The sequence below is a fragment of the Podarcis cretensis genome (assembly GCF_951804945.1).
Source record: "Podarcis cretensis genome assembly, chromosome: 2".
Classification (NCBI taxonomy): domain Eukaryota; kingdom Metazoa; phylum Chordata; class Lepidosauria; order Squamata; family Lacertidae; genus Podarcis; species Podarcis cretensis.
Genome location: NC_137171.1, coordinates 116,021,049 through 116,043,216, shown reverse-complemented (window position 1 = coordinate 116,043,216; position 22,168 = coordinate 116,021,049). Strand labels below are relative to the sequence as shown.

The 22,168-nt window shown below is 46.4% G+C and overlaps 1 protein-coding gene and 1 long non-coding RNA gene across 6 annotated transcripts in view; both read right to left on the bottom strand.

The window, feature by feature from the left end:
• The window catches only part of LOC307209298, a 57,796-nt gene that overhangs the window by 3,997 nt on the left and 31,631 nt on the right, over nt 1-22,168 (bottom strand). The gene's annotated exons all lie outside the window — the stretch shown is intronic.
• Nucleotides 132-22,168, bottom strand: part of AGPAT1 (1-acylglycerol-3-phosphate O-acyltransferase 1) — a 71,453-nt gene continuing 49,416 nt past the window's right edge. For 3 of the 5 annotated variants that reach the window (XM_079964032.1, XM_079964030.1, XM_079964031.1), the window contains exons 2-7: nt 14,118-14,307; nt 9,604-9,737; nt 7,466-7,641; nt 5,623-5,718; nt 2,144-2,216; nt 132-1,232 (exon numbers count right to left, since the gene is read on the bottom strand). In XM_079964032.1, the coding sequence (XP_079820158.1) occupies nt 1,090-1,232; nt 2,144-2,216; nt 5,623-5,718; nt 7,466-7,641; nt 9,604-9,737; nt 14,118-14,302 (807 nt within the window). In that variant the 5' untranslated portion in view covers nt 14,303-14,307 and the 3' untranslated portion in view covers nt 132-1,089. Of the gene's footprint in view, nt 1,233-2,143; nt 2,217-5,622; nt 5,719-7,465; nt 7,642-9,603; nt 9,738-14,117; nt 14,308-19,531; nt 19,569-22,168 lie in introns of those variants that run through there. The other 2 variants (XM_079964028.1, XM_079964029.1) reach the window with 2 other exon arrangements.

Here is a 22,168-nt window from a genome sequence, read left to right as displayed (position 1 = left end):
AGCATCCCTAATTTCCGCCCCACATCAATTGGGTCAAGGGCTGGTCCCATAAACTGGGTTCCACAGGGTCAGCCCATATTATTTTAGCCCGCCCACCCCCGCGAGACACACCGCAACCCCCCTCCCCGCAAAGCTGCTCTTTCGTTCCCTCGTTTCACCCACCGGGTGACTGAAAAGAGCCAATACAGAGTCACATTCTTTCTGTGTCCCCAGCCCCCCACCCCGCCACAGTTTCCCCATTCGCCGTGCCCCTTTCACAGAGGGAGGTAGTCTTGTCCACCGTTTTATTAGAGCTGCTGGTCAGTCCGAGGCCCGGGTGGGTCATAGTCTGCAAAGTCCTCTGGAGTGGTTCGTCGCCACCTCGCTCCCACCGCAGGCAAGATGTAGCGGATCGATCGATCGTGCCCATTCCGTCTCCCTTATCTCACACGCAAACACACACACCCCCTTCATGAAAGGCCAGCGGGGTGTTTGCAACCAGCCCGCAACCCGGCTTCACCTTTTGCAGTGTTCGCACTCAGAACCTGCCCTGCACCCATCTCGTCCCCCAGAGGTGCGCCGGGATGGATCTTCCCTCTGCAATGTTCGAGGAGTGGTTCTGTTTAGACGGTGCCTGTGGGTCAGCCCACAAAATGCTCCATGCCCCCAGAACAGGGGGCTGGAGTGGTCCAGTCCGAGAAGCTCAAGCGGAACAGTTCACATCGACAGAAACGGTTGAGGGGAAGAAGACCTGGCGGGGAGAGGGCTGCACCATCTACCTGGTTGTGGGAGGGGAGAATTCTGGTCCGAAAGGTGGAAGCGGGCGTGGCTGGGATCAACTCCGCCCCTGCGGCTCCTTGTGGGCGTGGCCAGGCGAAGCCCGCCCCAGCTTGCAAATCTCCGAGTTTGGTTGTAGCGTGGGCCGCTCCCATCACCGCCCCTGCCACTCCTGGTCACAGCTTGGCCGCTGGGGAGTTAACGACGCCCTCTTCTGCCGTGGCCCCCGTCCCAGTGGGCGCAAAGCTGTTCCCAGTCCCCACCCCATAAGCTCCTCTCTCTCTGTCTCTCTCTTGGGCCGGATGTTGGGAGGGAGGAAGTAGTAAAAGGGGGTCACTGCGGGGCACCCAGCTCCACCGAGAGCCCCTCAAAGGCAATGAGCATGGCCTGGCGCACGCGATCTGTCAGTGCCGGCACGTCTTCAGCCACCAGCTCCCGCGTAGGCATGGGAGGCAGGATCTGGACCGTGCAGCGCCCTGCGCCAGAGGAGGAGGAGACGGAGGCAGCGGAAAGGGGCAGTGGTGATGTACCCGGACCAGGTGGGGGGGGGGCAGAAAGGGAGAGAGAAGGAAAGAAAAAGAGAAGTGTTAAGTGTGCAGGCTGCAGAGGCAGGGCGGGGGTATTTAATTACAGTCATTCCTGGGGTTGAATGTGCTTCAAGACGAGCGCGTTCGAGGTGCGCTGCACAGCAACCCGGAAGTAATGGAGCCCGTTACTTCCGGGTTTTGCCGCTTGCGCATGCGCAGACGCTCAAAATGACATCACGCGCATGCACAGAAGTGCTGAAACATGATGGAGACGCGCGGACATGGGTTACGTTTGCTTCTAGATGCGAATGGGACTCCGGAACGGATCCCGTTCGCATCTAGAGGTACCACTGTATTTTCATTTATTTGCCTGCTAATTTCATATTCCCACTTTCCTCCCAGGTCAGCTCACAGCGTAAATTAAAACAGATTCAGTGGACGCTCGGGTTGCGAACGTGATCCGTGCGGGATGCACGTTCGCAACCCGCAGCGGTGCATATGTGCATGCACGTGTTGCGATTCTGCGCATGCATGATTGCTGAAACCCGGAAGTAACCTGTTCCAGTACTTCCAGGTTTCAGCGGTCCGTAACCTGAAAAAACACAACCTGAAGCGTCTGCAACCCGAGGTATGACTGTACAACTAAAAATGTATGATTGATTTACCTATTTTACCCCACCCCAACTAAGTAGCCCTATTGAAAGCAGCACTGAAAACACTCAAAGCCATTTAACCCCCAAAATTACATCACCCACCTTCAGAAGACCCTACCACAACAGCCAAATTTGTCAGAACCAGCCTGGTCCCTGGGGATAAGGGAAGGGGAAGAGAGGGAAAAGGAGCCAGACGGCTGGACTCACCCGTGGTGAAGCGCCTTTCCCTCTTACTGTAGAAATCCCGATAGGATGAGATCACAACTGGGATGATAGGAACCTGGAAAGGTGGGGAGGGAGGGACAGAGGGAAGAAGACAAAAAGGTCATAGAATCATAGAAGAGTTGGAAGAGACCACAAGGGCCATTGAGTCCAACCCCCTGCCAAGCAGGAAACACCATCAGAGCACTCCTGACATATGGTTGTCAAGCCTCTGCTTAAAGACCTCCAAAGAAGGAGACTCCACCACACTCCTTGACAGCAAATTCCACTGTCGAACAGCTCTTACTGTCAGGAGGTTCTTCCTAATGTTTAGGTGGAATCTTTCTTGTAGTTTGGACCCATTGCTCCGTGTCCGCTTCTCTGGAGCAGCAGAAAACAACCTTTCTTCCTCCTATATGTGACATCCTTTTATATATTTGAACATGGCTATCATATCACCCCTTAACCTCCTCTTCTCCAGGCTAAGCATACCCAGCTCCCTTAGCCATTCCTCATAAGGCATCGTTTCCAGGCCTTTGACCATTTTGGTTGCCCTCCTCTGGACACGTTCCAGTTTGTCAGTGTCCTTCTTGAACTGTGGTGCCCAGAACTGGACACAGTACTCCAGGTGAGGTCTGACCAGAGCAGAATACAGTGGCACTATTACTTCCCTTGATCTAGATGCTATACTCCTATTGATGCAGCCCAGAATTAGCAGGAATTCTAATGGAGGGCTGTTAAAAAAAAAAGGTGTCTGAACATCTTTTGAAAGTTGTTTTGATTTGGTGGCTGTCGTGACATCTTTTGGGAAACGAATCCCAGAGTTTAGTTGTGTGCTGCATGAAAAGAGTTCCAGCAGACTTCCGGGTTGGCGCCATCGCCGAATGGCGGACTCCCTCCGAGCTCCGGAGGGAGCCTGCTCGGCAGGGGCTGGGTCCTACCGCGCCGGCGACGCGGGGACCCTCAAAAACCATGGGCGCTGAAACCCATGGGCATGGTGACTCGGCTGGCACCGTTTGCACTCCCCCCCGACCACGCGAAGGAGCCTTTTTAAAGGCTTCGGAGCGGGTGACGGGGGGGGTGCTGTGAGTCCTCCGCTTCCCCTGCCGAGTGAAGCCACATGCCATTTGGCGGAGAGCGCTGACTTCTTCCATTGAAAATTTGGACTTAAAAGAACAACCCGTGAGTAATTGGAACTTGGATCAAAAAGGGGAGAAAAAAATTTTCTTTTTAAATTCGGAGCGAGCGGGGGAGGCGCAAAAAGGAAGTCAGCCTCCCCCCTGTTGTAGAGGAGATAAAGCAAAGGATTTGACAACTAAGATCGAGTGCAACTTTTTTTTTATTGATAAAGTTATAAATTTCGCGATGGAAAATTATAAGCTGGGCTGGAGGAGAAAAGTGGAATGTGAATTAAAATGCAACACCCCCCCCCCGGAAACCCCGGGAGCGATCCGTGAGAGCGCCGGGAGAGGAGAAACAGAGGTTTTGACAGCTGTCAAAGGAGCTGTCAAAATGGAAGAACAAAAAGAGAACTTTGTAGGACTTTGCTGGTTACATTTGTTATAAATTGGATACAAACTGTTTAAAACAAGGAATAATAAGTTATTTTGACTGTTGGGTGAGATCGGGAAGGAAACTGTGTTACTACAAATCCCTCTAGAGGAGCTGTGGGACACTACAAGTACTGCTGGTATGGAATTTGAATAGGACTTTTTATCTCCTGGGAAACTGCAGAAATGGAACACTATTTTGTCTACAGAGGTCTATACACTAAAGGAGACAATAGATTTATCTATTGAAGAATGGAAGGGACCTGACGTAATGTTTTGTTCCTGAATAACAAAACCTCTGTAGAGGAATTATAAGCTTTTTGGAATTAGAACATTTGTGCAGGAGAGCAGGAGAGCAAAAAAAGAAAAAAAGAGGAGGAGGAGAGAGAACAACAAGAACAACAAGAATAATAAGAACTGGACAAAGTTGGAAGATAGACTCCTTCCAAGATTGGACATTCGAAACTAAAAATGATTAAAAGACGGCAAAGACTATCAAAAAGACGGCAAAGTGGATTGGTGAAGGACTATGGCCTAGATGTGGGAGCTCCAGGACGACAGTAGACATTGACGGACATTGGGAACGCAACCGGGAAAGGGGGGAGGGAAATTTGGAATCCAAAGGGTGTTAAATTACATTTTATTCTCTTTTTTATCTTTTATGTTAATCTGCACTGTATACTTAAGAGGGGAATTCGTGGAAGGAACAGGTCGATTTTAGGGGATGGGAAAATATTTTTTTAAACTGGGTTAATGATAATAATTTTAAAATTTGGGGTAAGAATTTGCTGAACCTATTTGAAAAAATTGGAATACAAGAGGGGGAGGAGAGGGGAAGTCCTAGGAAGATGTCAATGAAAATAAGGTTTTAAATTTGGATGTTTTTCTTTCTTCGTTGTATTTGAAAATCTTTAATGAATATTATTAAAAAAAAAAGAAGAAAAGAGTTCCAGCAGTATGAGAAAACGAGAAAAACCAACCTTCCTTCCTTCCTTTCTCCCTCCCTCCCTCCTTCTTCAGCTCTTTCTTCCCTCCCTTCTTTCTCTCCTGTCATGGTGGTTTAACCTGTTAAGGACTTTGCAAGGACTGGGAAAAGGCAGTGCACCCGATTCTCTGAATAGTGCCATAAGAATGCTAAGTTTTTTGTTATGAAAACACACCTCTTTGCACTTTTTGACACCTCAGGTGCTTCACTGAATGGTGCCCACCTCTTTTCTGGCATCGACTCTGTTCCGTACAACTTGGAGCGGTTTTGTTTTAGAGCAGCACTGGTTTCATCTGCTTTTATAACCATGTGCTTCATGGCTGAGATTCCTGTGTTGCGGGGGATTGGACCCTGGGGTCCCTTCCAATTCTGCAATTCTATGCAATGAAAGGACTCTGCCTCTGAAACCCTGGATAGCCCAGTGTTTCCCAAACTTGGGTCTCCCGCTGTTTATGGACTACAATTCCCATCATCCCTGACCACTGGCCTTGCTAGCCAGCGATAATGGGAGTTGTAGTCCAAAAAACAGTTGTGAGACCCAAGCTTGGGACACCCTGGTTTAGGCAATACAGAGTCAGGCAGAGCAATATTCTTTCTTTGGCTTACAAAAATAAAAGCAGCGCTCCTGGTTCATGCTTTGCGTACATCTTCCTGCTAATGTTTACAAAACAGCCCTGCGAGGTACAATCATCCCCGTTTGGCCGATGGGAGAGGTCAAGGTCGAAAGAGAGAGGAAGTGGTGTGGCAGAAACCGCTTGGCAAGTCAGTGGCGGAGGAGAGACTTGGAGGTGGCTTCCTGGCTCTTAACCTGCTGCTCTGCAACCTTAACAAGACACACGCTATGTGCGCTGGGCTCAGAGACCCCTGCTGGATTTCAGAGGGCAAAACCGCACAGGGGTTTGCAGCTCAAGTCGCCCCCACGACTAAGTAAAGAGGAAGGGACTCCCTACCTGGGCTTGCACAGCCAAATGGAAGGCACCCCGCTTGAAGGGCAGCATGGAGCCGTTGTGGTTCCTGGTGCCTTCGGGGAACACCCAGACCCGAACCTGCAGGGGGGTCAGAGGAGAAAAGGAAGGAACATAAGTAGCTGCAGGCTGCACAAATACAGCTACAGTGGTACCTCGGGTTACATACGCTTCAGGTTACAGACTCTGCTAACCCAGAAGTAGTACCTTGGGTTAAGAACTTTACCTCAGGATGAGAACAGAAATTGCGCGGTGGCAGTGGGAGGCCCCATTAGCTAAAGTGGTACCTCAGGTTAAGAACAGTTTCAGGTTAAGAACGGACCTCTGGAACGAATTAAGTTCTTAACCCAAGGTACCACTGTAAAGGGGTTCCTTTCTGTGCCCTCCATTCCCCAAGGCTTTCCCCAGTGGCTGCTAGAGACCCAGCACAAGAACCCACCATAAGAAGAGCCCGGCCTGGATCCAGCCCAGGATATGTTTCCCAAGCAGAAGCACATGAGCAGAACATCCCTCCACTGCCGTTTGGGTCCCAGAAACTTGTATCTGGAGCAAGGTAAAGGTATAGGGACTCCTGACCATTAGGTCCAGTCGTGGCCAACTCTTGGGTTGCGGCGCTCATCTCACTTTACTGGCCGAGGGAGCCGGCGTTTGTCTGCACTCAGCTTCTGGGTCATGTGGCCAGCAGGACTAAGCTGCTTCTGGCGAACCAGAGCAGCACACGGAAACGCTGTTTACCTTCCCACCGGAGCGGTACCTATTTATCTACTTGCACTTTGATGTGCTTTCAAACTGCTAGGTAGGCAGGAGCAGGGACCGAGCAATGGGAGCTCACCCCATCGCAGGGATTCGAACCGCCGACCTTCTGATCGGCAAGTCCTAGGCTCTGTGGTTTAGCCCACAGCACCACCCGCGTCCCGTATCTGGAGCTACACTGCCTCTAAAAATGGACAATCCGTTCGGCCAAATAGATGTCGCAATCCACACACTCAACCCTGCAGCGTTGTCGATTTAGCACAGTGTTTCCCAACCTTGTGCCTCCAGCTGTTTTTGAACTACAACTCCCATCATCCCTGACTAGCAAGACCAGTGGCAAGGGATGATGGGAATTGTAGTCCAAAAAACAGCTGGAGGCACAAGGTTGGGAAACACTGATTTAGCAGATGGCTAAATTGGCGCAGTGCAAAGCCAAAAAGCCCTTCTCTGCGGAGAGAGCTTGAGGCCGGTTTGTTTTCCTACAAAAGCATCTCCCTCCACCTTGTGCACTCCAAGATGGTGTGTTCCACCCACCGAGGAGACTGTACCAGTACAGTGGTACCTTGGTTCTCAAACGTAATCCGTTCGACTCCCGAAACCATTCGAAAACCAAAGCGTGGCTTCCTATTGGCTGCAGGAGCTTCCTGCACTCAAGCGGAAGCCACAGCGGACATTCAGCTTCCGAAAAACTTTCGCAAACTGAAACACTTACCTCCAGGTTTGGGGCGTTCGGGAGCCGATTTGTTCAACAACTAAGCTGTTCGGGAACCAAGGAACCACTGTGATTAAGAGCCAAACGCTACAATGGCAAACGTCCCTCTCTCCCACTCTCTGCCCCAAAGGGCTGTACCAGTAAGTTAGCGTTTAAGTATGAAATTCCAAAAGGCTGGAACCCAGGCGCAAGCCCTTAAGAATTATGGGGGGAAATAATCGATATTAGCTCTCTTGCTCCATCCTGTACACCCAGCCGTGACACATACACAATCCCACTTCGCAATCCCTCCTACCCACCTCCAGATCCCCCACGATTCCCCAAAATGTAGAAGCCCCCCTCTACCGCTCCAGCAGCACTCACATCCTCACAGAGCATGGTTTGCGCCGTCTCTGCCATGACGCTAATGGCGTCGTCGGTTTTCTTGCGGTTGATGAAGATGATGCCCCCTAGCCAGCACGCCAGCCCCACCGTGCCCATGTACATCAGCTCCTTCTTGGCGATTGGCACACACCGGTCGGGCAAGACTTCCATCATCCCTGCAAGGCGGGACAAGGCAGTGGAGAGGGAGGAAAGTGGGAAGGTTAGCCCCGGCCACAGATCAAGGCCGCCCAGCCCACTATGTGGGGGGGCAACCACAGCCTGGTGGCACAGCAAAGTCCCAGCCAGAGTAAACCAGAGATGGGGAATCTGTGGCAATTTGTATCTTGTTGACTACAACTCCCCTCGTCCCTGACCATTGGGCCATGCTGCCTGCAGGCTGTTGGGAGCCTCAGAACCTTCTGTAGGGCCACAGCTTCTCCACTGGGGTGTAAAAGCAAAATTTTAAAAATGTTTTCACCCTTCCTGGACTCCCTTCCTGTGCAAAATTCAACTAAAAAGGTCAACCAAAATTTGAGGCAGCCAATGCAGTCCCCTCTGGATGTTGTTTGACTCTCAGCAGACAGCGGTCTAGGGGAGCAGGAGTTATGGTTCAGTCACATCTGGAGGGTTAGCTATTCCAGACCAGATTAGTTTTGATAATCAGGCCTGATTATCGTCTTCCAAAGCAACTCCTCTATTGTGAACTTAAAAATGGAAAGCGTAATGCTGGTGGTCAACAAAAGAGGTTTAAAGACTGTCTCAAGGCAAATCTAAAAAAAAGTAGTATAAACACCAACAATTGGGAAACACTTGCCTGCGAGCGCTCCAGTTGGAGAACAGCCTGTACCAAAGGTGTCATGGGCTTTGGAGACACTCGAACTCAGGACGCAAGGGAGAAACGTGCCAAGAGGAAGGCACGCTTGGCAAATCCACACTGTGTTCAGCTCCCACCCGGAAACCAATGTCCCCACTGTGGAAGGACGCGTGGATCCAGAGTTGGCCTCCACAGTCACTTATGGACTCACTGTTAAAACCGTGTTTATGGAAGACAATCTTACTCGGCTACGAGTGATCGCCAAAGAAGAAGACTTTTGAAGATGCCTTCCCAACTCTGCAGATCAGGTGTGGGGAACCTCTAGCTCCCCAGAGGTGTCTGGCTGCCAACTGCCACCATCCTTTGCTGCAGGCCACGCTTACTGGGGCTGATGGGAGTTGTTGTAGTTTAGCATGAGACTTTGAACTGCAGGTTCGCAGGTTCGAGCCCCACATTGGTCAAAAGATTCCTGCACTGCAGGGGGGGTTGGGCTAGGTCAGTGCTTTTTTCCTTTAAAAAATGTTTAGGGGTACAGTGGTACCTCGGGTTACAGACGCTTCAGGTTACAGACTCCGCTAACCCAGAAATAGTACCTCAGGTTAAGAACTTTGCTTCAGGATGAGAATAGAAATTGTGGCGCGGCGGCAGCAGGAGGCCCCATTAGCTAAAGTGGTACCTCAGGTTAAGAACAGTTTCAGGTTAAGAACGGACCTCCAGAACGAATTAAGTTCTTAACCCGAGGTACCGCTGTACTCTCATTTTCCTTCTCATACAGTGGTACTTCAGGTTACATACGCTTCAGGTTACATACGCTTCAGGTTACGGACTCCGCTAACCCAAAAATAGTGCTTCAGGTTAAGAACTTTGCTTCAGGTTGAGAACAGAAATCGTGCTCCGACAGCACGGCAGGAGCAGGAGGCCCCATTAGCTAAAGTAGTGCTTCACGTTAAGAACAGTTTCAGGTTAAGTATGGACCTCCGGAACGAATTAAGTACTTAACCCGAGGTACCACTGTACTGCCCCTCAATGAGGCCAAACTTAAGATTCACAAAATGTTTAGGGGTATGTGTCCCCCCAGGAAAAAAGCACTGGGCTAGGTAAAGCTCATGGTCGCTTCCAACCTTACAATTCTTGGAACATCTAGGGGTCCCAAAGTCTCCCCGCACCTGCTTAGAAACCAATGAAGATTGCTTTAAATTGGGCAGGAACTCTTAATAATTTGGTGGTATTGTAAAATGGACTGACGGGAGAGGCCATGAGGGGTTTTCTACTCACGTTCTGGCCACCTACCCAGACCCCCTTCCCCCCCACTGCCCAGGCGTACCGAGCAAGTCAAGCGAGCTCTGATGGTTGGACACAATCACGTAAGGCTGCTTGATGTTGAAGTTCTCTGTCCCCCGCACGTCAATCTTGATCCCGTACAGGTATTTCACATGTAACATCATGGACCGGATTATCCTGGAGATGGAAAAGAGAAGAGAGGAGAAAATTTGTTCACCTGCGACTTCCGCACCTCACTGCACCACAGTCGCTGATGATGACAACAACAACAGTTTGCCATCTTCCCTTCTGCAAGCTTTACCTAGTGGCTTCATTATACAGTGGCACCTTGGTTTTCAAACGTAATCTGTCCCAGAAGTCCATTCGACTACTGAAACGTTCAAAAACCAAGGCGCGGCTTCTGATTGGCGCAGGTGCCATGGAAACAATAGCCGACAGCAGCATCGGACCTTCGGCTTCCAATAAACGTTTGAAAACCGGAATACTTCTGGGTTTTCGGCATTCGGGAGCCAAAATGTTTGAGGACCAAGGCATTTGAGAACCAAGGTTCCACTGTATATTTTTAGGTGCCAGGCAAAAACATTCCTCTTCAACTGGGCCTTTGGCTGATTAATTTGCCACAACCTTTTAAATGCATTTGTGGGAGCGCGGGTTACTGTTTTGTTGCTGTCGTTTAGCTATTTATTTGTGTTTTTATCTTGTGAATTGCCCTGAGATCTTTTGATGAAGGGTGGTGTAAATATCTAATAAATACAAATAATAATAATAAAATAATAAGCTGTCAGTCAAAAATAATTTTTGAGGCACTGAGGTGTCTGGAGTGCTCATGCTCCCTCTAGAGGCCAGTGTTGTTCAATGCAGATTTCACTTTTCAAAATACCAAAGCAGCAAAAAGTTGTTTTTATTGCTTTTGTTGGCTCTCCTCTTTCTACCAATACAGTAAAGGTAAAGGTAAAGTCCACAGGAGGCCAACCTGCATATAACCATGTAAGAAGCAGCTGCCACAAGAAATTTTGCTGTCTCAGGTGAAGTCCAAGATGCCTCTCTGTGGCACTCCACTTACCTAAAAGATCTCCTCACCCGCTACGTCTCAGATATATAAGTTAATCATCAAATGGCACCTTAAACCCAGGTTACAGTGGCCACAACGGAATGTCTAGGTACCTCTTTGTTTACAACCAATTTTGGTGTGATGGTGGTTCATTTTATTTTTATACTGATATATATATATATATATATATAAATTCTCGAAGCCTCCTTGGAGGTTTTTAAGCAGAGGTTGGATGGCCCTCTGTCATGGATGATTTGGCTGAAATTCCTGCATTCAAGGGGGTTGGGCTAGATGACCCCTGGGTCCCTTCCAACTCGTGATTCTATGATATCTGCCAAATCTGCCCCAAAGACTCCCCTTCAGTCCTTAAGCCGCACTGCTAGCTAAAACCAAGCCACAGGTCCATGTAGCCCGCATTCCGTTCAGAGCAAAATTCCAGGAGGCCAAATGTCAGTGGTGGGCAGAGCCAGAGACAAAAGATGGCAAATAAAATTAATGCGAAATTTACCTTTGTGCAGTAGGCTAGTTTACCCTGTTCTATCCTTAATCTAAGGAAAGAAGAGGCATTGTCAGAGTCTGCGGGGACATTCCAGCTAGGCCCAAAGCTATCAAGGAAGGGTGCAGAGCAGAACCGCATTAAACTGATTTTATCTATAGATATTCCAGAAACAATGGAAATGTTTAAATGATTATTTATGTAGGCAAAGATTAAATGTAAGGTATTGGTTGTGTTTAGAATAGATTTATGAAAGATTTAGAAAACTTATTGATTAGAATATTTGTATGAGATTGTATGGGGGAAATACGGAATAACAGATATAATTTTGCTTAAAATGTATATAGGAAGTGCAGTGTAAGCGATTGAAGTCAATCAACGAAATTTTATTATTGAGATATTTGTAGAATAAATTTGGAAGAAATTCTTCCAACTTTTCCTCCTTATTTTTTCTTTTCTTCCTTTTTTCTTTTCTGTTCTTTTTTATATATGTGTGCTTATCTGAAATATATATGTATGTATGTATTTGCAGTATTTTGCTTGTATTTTGTAAGCATTATGTTAAATAAAATAAATAAAAAAATAAAAAACAAACAAACTGATTTTATCTATAGATACTCGTAATGGGAAAAGCTTAAACTGCAAATAAAACTCAGTTCTAGAGAGTAACACAAATAATCCAGGAATTATTCTTTACAAAGTGCAAAGAGATAACAAGTGTCAGTATTGTTCTTACTATTTCAGCCAGCACAAAGAACTATAATTTCTACATAGCAACATACTGAGATGGGGGCTATTCTGTCGTGAATTTCCTCATTCAAATACATTACAAAATCACACCATTCAGATCCAGATGTTTCACCCCTCCCATTGCAAGAATCTGCTGACAATGTTTCAGAAAGGATGGGGCGGATTTTGCTCATTGCTGCTTCCGCTCCAGCCTGACTTCAAAGGGAGTCTGAGTGTTATCTGTATATAGATAAGGTGACTGCTCAAGCAGCTGTAACACTCAATCAGTCCAGCATCTCCGATTAGTCATGAGTTTATGCAGTAGCTGTAGAGAATAAAAGAAGTTATACTTCAGAGCTGTCGTTCGTGTGGTTCATGCTCTGCTGTGCTCTACTGACTTTTGGAACTGAGTTTGGTGCTCACAGCTCTGAATTGTGAGTCCACAGCACTTAGACCTGCTCTTCCGCAGTGGAAGGTCTCTGAGCCTGCTTTTCCAGCTCGCCTGGCCCAGTCGGGGCTGAAGAGGTTGAGCCCAGTCGTTGGCACTGGCTCAAAGGCGAAGCTGGCACCCAACCCCCCAGTCCTCTTAAAATTTATTCCCAAGCTTTTCAACCAAAGCTACATCCCAAACCTTTTAATGCTTTTTAACGTGTGTTTTATTCTGTGTTTGTATTGGTTATAGGTTTGTATTTTGGCGACATGGTTTTTTTTCAGATTGCATGCCGCTTAAGAGGTTTTTAAAACATTAAGCAGTTCATAAATGCTTTCGGAATAAATCGCTCAGAGATGTACCAGTAGAACCCAATTTACCTTCTGCCCGTCCCTCCTCCAAAGTATCATTGTACAAATATGAAAAATGCTCTGTGTAACTTAAGTCACATTACACAGAGATACCAAAGTTATGGAAACTGAAACGAGTAGCCGCTTGGAGCTCTTTGACATGCAGAGTGTACATTGTACAACTTGTGAATCTGGTTAGAGAGTAGACGTCACTTGTTGCATTTGCACACAGAGCAGAGTAAGAAAAATAGCTTTATTCTGGGAAGCTGAGAACCTGGATAGAAAAGTGTTCTAGCTCTAACCTAACTAATCGAAGACAAAAGGAGCCATGCTTGCTTCTCTGTTTTCCAATGATAGATTCAAGGTGACCTCTCACCTTGAGGTCTGAGGAGGAAACGTGAGAAAGTTGTAAACAGGATGCAACCTACGACATAGCCGTCTGAATTTTTAAAAGTACAGGGAGGCCAGAAAAGAGGTCAGAGGCTACATGGAATCAAAGTGTTGGAAGGGACCCCACGAGTCATCTAATCAATTTCCTGCCCACAGCCATCCCTGGGCAGTCTCGAACCACCAACCTTCCGGTTAACAGGCACAGGGATAGTATCAGAGTCAGGAGGTCCATTGTTCTGCCTGCCTTAAAGGTAAAGGTAAAGGGACCCCTGACCATTAGGTCCAGTCGTGACCAACTCTGGGGTTGCGGTGCTCATCTCGCTTTATTGGTCGAGGGAGCCGGCGTACAGCTTCTGGGTCATGTGGCCAGCATGACTAAGCCGCTTCTGGCGAACCAGAGCAGTGCACGGAAATGCCGTTTACATTCCCGCAGGAGCAGTACCTATTTATCTACTTGCACTTTGACGTGCTTTCAAACTGCTAGGTTGGCAGGAGCTGGGACCAAGGAATGGGAGCTCACCCCGTTGCGGGGATTCGAACAACCGACCTTCTGATCGGCAAGTCCTAGGCTCTGTGGTTTAACCCACAGCGCCACCCACGTCCCATCTGCCTGCCTTAACCCCATGCAAAAAAACTCTCTCTTTTCTTCTTAAGTTTTAATTTATGCTTTTCAAGTCTATACATTTCATTAGCTTTGCAATCAATTTAACATTTCTAAGTTGGACTTCCTTCCCCCTCTTCCTCCTCTCTCAGCAAGCAGAGTCATGCCCAATCTTCCAACAAAAGATTTACGAGTCGTCCCGTCCCCCCCAGCCAAACACAACAAGAGCTGCACCCACCATTGCGCTGGCTATGTGAACCTCGCGCCAGCACAGGGACTTCCTTTGGCATGGAAGAACATTGTTCCCCAAGCCACCGTCCCCCATGGGCCCCCTAAATCTGTTCTAGGGGGTTTCCCCACTCCACCCCAACACTCTGGAGCAGATTTAGGGAAGGTGGAAGGGAACAGGGGGAGTCCCACTGCATGAACGAAAACCCTTGCACTAGTAGAATGAGATAACTGAATACCTCCCAAAGAGCCTAATACACACAAACAAACTCTTGTACTTACTTCATATTCTCCACGTTGCGCCCACGGACTGCACAAATTGGGATGACGATGACGGCCAGGAAGAGGATGTAGCTGTTGTAGAACGCCATCTTGCAGAAGTACTTGAAGGTGGTACTCCATTCGTAGAGAAGCGGGACCACCACCAGGAACAAAATGAGGAGCCCCTGGCCCAGCGAAACCTCCATTGTCCCTGCAGGGGGGAGGGAAAGAGTTAACTCCGTTTCTATTTCAGCAGCCATTTTAAAGCCCTTCTTCCAATTTATAGCTTGCTTTCCATTGGGTTTTGTTTCATCTCTGTTGTATTTGTTACACTTATCATACACTGCTGAGAGACGGCTGCAATTAAGCAGCATATAAATTTTCATAATATTTATGCACCGCTTGTTGTTGTTGTTTTTTTTAAAAAAAACCCTCAAGGAAGCTTTCGAAAAGACACGACAAATAAAATTAACAACAATTCAAAACTGTCAAAAAGTTAGCATAGCAATAGAATGAAATGGATTAAAACTCAGAGATTAAAATGGTCAAAACAATCATCATTAATAGATATTTTGGATTCTTGTAAGCGCTGCATGCCAAACACAATCCCCCTAAAAGCAGTTTCTGTAAAAATGTATATAAATAACAAAATCATGAAATTAAGTTATAGCATACATAATAATTCATAACACTGTGTTTTTTTCACTTCTCGGGTTGGCACGGCCGTCGGTTGGGATATGAAGATTGGCCAAAGACGTTCAAGCGAGCTCATAGCTGCACCGAGAGAAGTGTTGCACTGGGGACACCCAGCACCTCGTGTGCGGTCATGACTCCGATATACCCTTCTGCATCTTCACTGCTTAAGCTTGGTGCATGGCAAAGCGAACTACAGCTAGAAGGCTCCATTCCCCACTCAGAGAAGACCTGTAAGCCCCTCTTTAATAGGCAGACTTTTGCTGTGCTGTCAAACCATCAAATTTCTGCCTTGAGGCCACCCAAAGTCGGCACCCAGAGATCTTCTCTGATTAGCAAGTGTGGCAGGTTCCTTGCAAGTACAAACACACACACACACACACACACACACACACACACACACACACAAATGTGGCACCTGAGATTTCACCAGGAGTGGATCCACACACACCGGAAAAAACGCTATGGAAAATCGCATAGAATTTTTTTTTTTGCTCTCCGGCGCCATCTGGGTGTTGCATGTCTCTAACACATTCAAAATGCTGTTTTTTGACTAATGTAGTTGAGTCCCAGATTTATTCTGGACCAGTGTCTCGCCTTGGTAAAGGACTGGATGACAGCCAGCAAACAAGTTGTTGTTTTTATATTTATTATATATATTTGTGGTTTTATATTTTGATTTTCTTCTGCGAACCGCCCTGAGACCTCCGGGTATAGGGCAGTTTATAAATTCAATAATAAATAAATAATAATAATATTCTTTCCAAAGATTTTTAGCAAAATCTAGCTTTAAAATAAAGGGACACGGGTGGCGCTGTGGTCTAAACCACTGAGCCTAGGACTTGCCAATCGGAAGGCCGGTGGTTCGAATCCCCGCGACGGGGTGAGCTCCCGTTGCTCAGTCCCAGCTCCTGCCAACCTAGCAGTTTGAAAGCATATCAAAGTGCAAGTAGATAAATAAGTACCGCTGTGGTGGGAAGGTAAATGGTGTTTCTGTGCGCTGCTCTGGTTCGCCAGAAGCGGCTTAGTCATGCTGGCCACATGACCCAGAAAAATTGTCTGCGGACAAGCGTCGGCTCCCTCGGCCAGTAAAGCGAGATGAGTGCCGCAACCCCAGAGTCAACCGCGACTGGACTTAACTGTCAGAGGTCCTTTACCCTTTTTTTTTTTTTTTTTAGCTTTAAAACACACACACACACCCTCCACTTTCCCACAGCACTATTGCAACATACACTATGGTCTGGTCATTCAAACCATCCTGCTAATGTGCACTGAAAAACAAGAGAGGCAGTGCAGGGCACTGACGCCAAGGAGCAATGATGGAGGGAAAAGCTCAGGGCGGCTGGCAGGCAGGCTTGGCAGCCGCCCAGGAAATCAATAGTTTTGCAACCACACATCAAGGAATCCAGCAACCCAACCTTGCTAGGAGGCAAGCTGCCAAATTATGCCCTGTGTTCCTTTGTTTGTGCCCTATCTCTCTCCACCCACCCACATGCGTGCCTTTTCCCAGCTCCTGAGAGTTTGCCACTTAGGGGCACAGATACTTGGCCACTGTACTGCATGCTGCAGTAACTTCCAGACTAGATTGCTGCAGAGCACCCTACATGGGGCTGCCCTTGAAGACAGCTCATAAACTCCAAGGGGTCCAAAATGCAGCGCCCAGATTACTAGCTGCGGTTCCGTTTGCCTCTCGCACAACATCCATTTTAAAACAGTGGCACTGGTTGGGAGAGCAAGACATGGAAGAGGATTGGAAGAAATTTAAGGACTATCTGCAAAAACATTGTAAATTATATGAATGTTAAGAAGGATGAGAGATTTGAAAATAACAGGGCCCATAAAGTTAGTTGATAAGACTATGAGAATGAGTGAACCTTATGAGAAAAATAAATTTTGAATAAATATTGTGTTAAAATTAGGTTTTAAGACCTAGATAAAAATATTCAAAGTTAGGGACAAAACATTGGAAATGTGTATAATAAGAATTGAAATAAGGTGATAAGTTGCTGGCTAAAATTTTATAAATGTGGAACGCAAGCGCGGGAGATGTGAGGAAGTCCAAAGGATATAGAAAAGATGGGTACTACAAGATGTTAAACTTTATGTTTGTTTTTCTGTCTATTATCTGTTTATTCTGTCTTTTCTCTATTGTATTAACAAAACTTTTAATAAATTTTTTTTAAAAAAAAATAAAATAAAACAGTGGCACTGGTTGTTTCTGTTGGAAAAACGCCCAGGAAGGCCACCACCTTCCCAAGACACTGGGGCGTCTCTCCGGTGGTAACCCTTTGGCTGTAAATCTTCCTCAGTCCAGAGAGACCGGTGATAAGTGACCCTCCTGAGAGGAGCACACTCGTCTTCTGGCATCTCATTGCAGAAGAAAGAGACAATCGTAGCTTTAAAATTACTTTATTCAACGGTCTATATAGAGAGACTCCATCAGCATGTCTGCTCTCTCTCAGCAGCAGTAAAGAACAACATCTCACACAGAAGTGGAAGTACCGTATTTTTTGCTCTATAAGATTCACTTTTTCCCTCCTAAAAAGTAAGGGGAAATGTGTGTGCATCTTACGGAGCGAATGCAGGCTGCGCAGCTATCCCAGAAGCCAGAATAGCAAGAGGGATCGCTGCTTTCGCTGTGCAGCGATCCCTCTTGCTGTTCTGGCTTCTGAGATTCAGAATATTTTTTTCTTGTTTTCCTCCTCCAAAAACTAGGTGCATCTTATGGTCTTGTGCGTCTTATAGAGCGAAAAACACGGTAACTTCTCTCGCAGTACCCAACTTCCTGTCTCACGCTCTCAGACACTCACATGATATAAACAACCATAGTTCTACTTGCTGAGCAGCTGGTGAGATAAAAAATCCTAACAGTTTCCGGGCCCAATTCAAGGCGCTAACATGTTAAGCAAACCGTCTTGGTTGTTTCACTACCCTCAAAGGCTTGAAGGGTAGGGGTGGCCCAGGAGAGGCCCTGTTTTGTGGCAGCCCCTAAGTTGTGGAGCCACCTCCCCACAGAGGGGTACCTGGCAACTTCCAGATGCACCTTGGTAATACAGCTATCAGCGAATGTTATAGACACACTGCTAATCTTGGATTTCAACACAGATGTCTACTTTTAGGGGGGGGGGGTAATTTTTCAGTTTTAAATTGTTGCAGCCTATTTTTGCCATTGCTTAATAATTCGTTTCCATGAACAAGTTATGTCTGAAGGCAGAGAGCCTTCTCAGTAGTGGCACCCACCCTGTGAAATGCCCTCCCATCAGACGTCAAGGAAATAAACAACTATCTGACTTTTAGAAGACATCTGAAGGCAGCCCCTGTATCAGGAAGTTTTTTATGTTTGACGTTTTATTGTGCTTTTAATTTTCTGTTTGGAGATGCCCATAGTGGCTGAGGAAACCCAGACAGATAGGCGGGGTATAAATAATAAATAATGATGATGATGATGATGATGATGATGATGATGAAAAAGATCTCAAGGCTATTTAATATTGTCATGATCATTATTATTTATTAAATTTGTATACTGCCCTTCATCTCTCAATCTCAGGGCGGTTCACACCATAAAAATAGAAGATAAAAACATAAAATGCATAATAAAAACAAGAACAAACCAAACCAATAACCGCCCCCCTTGCCCCTCCACAGTTTTTCCCTTATTCATTGGGGGGGGGGGAGTATAGGGATCCAAAAGGAGCTAAACAATATCAAAACACAAACCAAACCAAAGTAATAATTGAACACAAACACAACTAAATAGATTTCAAATCAAATTGGTGATGGGGGGGGGGGGGAAAGAGTATAATACAATTCGATTCATGCAAAATGCGTACATATTAGGTCGGTTTCCTCAAAACCAAACATTTCCCTAAATAAGTGGCTAAACAAGAACACTGTCACAAGACCCTATAAGCGGACGCACTGAGCAATGGCACAGGGTATACAGTTAAACTTTTGTATTTTATTTCATAGAATCATATAGCTGGAGGGGACACCAAGGGTCATCTAGTCCAACCCCCTGTAATGCAGGAATCTTTTGGGGCCCAGATACATGATTAAGAGTCTCAGGTTCAAATAAATAAATAATCAAACAAACAAACAAACAAACAAACGATTTATTTATTTATTTATTTATTTATTTATTTATTTATACCCTGCCCACCCCGGCCAGAGCTCGGTTCAGGGTGGCTAACACCAGTAAAATTCCACTAAAAACATAATGGGGGGAACCCAATTTAAAATACAGTGGTACCTCGGGTTAAGAACTTAATTCGTTCCGGAGGTCCGTTCTTAACCTGAAACTGTTCTTAACCTCAAGCACCACTTTAGCTAATGGGGCCTCCCGCTGCCATCGCGCCGCCGGAGCAAGATTTCTGTTCGCATCCTGAAGCAAAGTTCTTAACCCGAGGTACTATTTCTGGGTTAGCGGAGTCTGCAACCTGAAGCGTTTGTAACCTGAAGCGTATGTGACCCGTGACACCATTGTACAGGTTAAAATGCAATTTAAAATGCAACCTCATTTTAAAAGTAGCCCATAGATCAAAACCATAAGGGGAGGGCAACATAAGGGTCAGACTGAGTCCAAACCAAAGGCCAGGCGGAACAGCTCTGTCTTGCAGGCCCTGCGGAAAGATGTCAAGTCCCCCAGGGCCCTGGTCTCTTGTGACAGAGCATTCCACCAAGTCGGGGCCAGTACTGAAAAGGCCCTTTCCTCCAAGGAGCTTAAGTTCATCCTCACATACCTGAATGGCACCACATGGCTTAAGAAAAACGCCTCTTCCCCACCTGAAGGAACTGCAACTCCCCACTCCGACTCAGGCAAGTGAGGAAATGAATACCTGTATATCTTGGACTGGGGATCCGGTCTGGTCAAAGAGAATGAAATTTCTGACCAACAGGAAGAAGAGGAGGAGGAGGAGGAGGAGCCGCCGCCTCTGGCTTTTAGATTCCAGGTGGGCAGGACCAGGCAATAATAATAATAATAATAATAATAATAATAATAATAATAATAGGCTTTGCTTCTGGCAAATAATAATAATAGGCTTTGCTTCTGGCAGAAGCTCAGGTCCCGGCATTATCCTGAGAGGAACATCAGAGGGGTCAGGAGGAGAACGCAGAGTTCAGTGTCATTTGTCTTGGGTAACCAAGCTGGAAACTTGCCCCAGCAAGATCCCAGCATGCCAAAGGCATGCCAAAGGCAAAGTGGGAATGGGGAGAGGAAGAGATAAGAAGGGGGGGGGGGAATACACACACTGGGGTGGAATGTAGGAAACAGATTCCTGCTTCATGCCAGAGATAGTGAGATTTCCAACTTATCCACTCCAGCCCAGAGGCGGCATTTGAAGCTGTAGCTTCCAGCACAGAGCTGCCGCTGAAAGAGTTGGCAGAACTTTATGGCAGAAATGTGGAAATATGTGGTTGGTTAACCAAGGGCTAAAAAAATAATAATAATAAAGCAGCGGCGAGAATGAGCATTAAGGACACCGTAATTTCTCTTTTAAAACGAAGATCTAGCACCGCACAAAACAATTTGAAATCATAATAATAAGTTTAATAATAATAATAATAATAATAATAATAAAGTTTTGAAAATGGCCAACGAAAACTTGTCAGAAACCGCTCTTCCATCACCAACATGAAGATGCCAGTGAGATTTGGCGAGCATAAACCTAGTCACCTGCCTACGAGAAAGGTCCTGCAAAGTTCTCAAGGGAACCCACCTGCACAAAGATCATAGAATAACAGACTTGGGAGGGACCTTCAAGGGTCATCTAGTCCAACCGCCTTCAACACAGGAATCCTGCCCACAGCTCTCCCTGTGCGGCCTTTCGGTCGAAGAAGAAAAAGAAGAAAAAGAAGAAGAAGAAGAAGAAGAAGAAGAAGAAGAAGAAGAAGAAGAAGAAGAGTTTGGATTTGATATCCCACCTTTCGCTCCCTTTAAGGAGTTTCAAAGCGGCTAACATTCTCCTTTCCCTTCGTGCCCCACAACAAACACTCTGTGAGGTGAGTGAGGTTGAGAGACTTCAGAGAAATGTGACTAGCCCAAAGTCACCTAGCAGCTGCATGTGGAGGAGCAGGGAATCGAACCCGGTTCACCACATTACGAGTCCACCGCTCTTAACCACTACACCCCACTGGCCCAGATACACTGACCCACCCAATACTTGTGGGCAATTGCAAAGCACACACTGGAGGCGTTATGCGGCAGGTAACATAGGATCACCTGTGCACAAGGTATCACAGCTCAGCGCAGCTTAAAAGTTTACAAAGCAGTACTGGAATGCTGCCAGGATTCCAAGTACGAGCACTGACGCAACAGAAGAACTGGGCAGAAAGGTTGATAGGGGTGGAAAGGGTCAGAAATCTGGGCACATACCACTGTGTAATCTTGTTGTTCGGAATCCCGACACACACACAAATCTATCCTGTCTGCAGTACGGCATCTGAACAACATGATACAGAGACGACCAAATGTTGCCTCGGAATGAGTTTCCAGAACAGTGCAGAGATGTAGTTGTGGACATGCCTCTAGATCATGGGTAGGCAAACTAAGGACCGGGGGCCGGATTCGGTCCAATCACCTTCTAAATCCGACCCGCGGATGATCCAGGAACCAGCATGTTTTTACATGAGTAGAATGGGTGCTTTTATTTAAAATGCATCTCTGGGTTATTTGTGGGGCATAGGAATTTGTTCATCCCCTCCCCCATATGTAGTCCGGCCCCCCCACGGCTGAAAAAGTTTGCTGACCCCTGCTCTAGATCTCCTGTCTGGTCATTCATACAGTTTTCATCCCTGTCAGACTACCCAAGTAAGTGTGCTAAGATTTTGATTGCAATACAGGGGTTGCCCAATCTGCCCTAGTCTTCGAGGCCAGCATCGCCTAAATCTCCACTTCTACTTAAGTTATATAAATTCAATAATAAATAAATAATAATAATATTATTTCCAAAGATTTTTAGCAAAATCTAGCTTTAAAATAAAGGGACACGGGTGGCGCTGTGGTCTAAACCACTGAGCCGAGGACTTGCCAATCAGAAGGTCGGTGGTTCGAATCCCCGTGACGGGGTGAGCTCCCGTTGCTCAGTCCCAGCTCCTGCCAACCTAGCAGTTTGAAAGCCCCAACCACTCTCAGCGGCTTCCAACACATATAGAAACATAATAAAACATCAAACTTTAATAAGAACAATCTGATCCAATATTAAAAAGTCACAATAACTTTAAAATAGACAACTCATATCAAATAATGCAATTTTCAGTAATCCATTAGAAATTATATTAATTTAACCAAAATATCTTTTGAACTCCCAGGTCATGTTGCAACTTTTTTAGCATCCCTCATTTTTGGAATTTGAAAGCTGAATTCTTCAAATACGTCT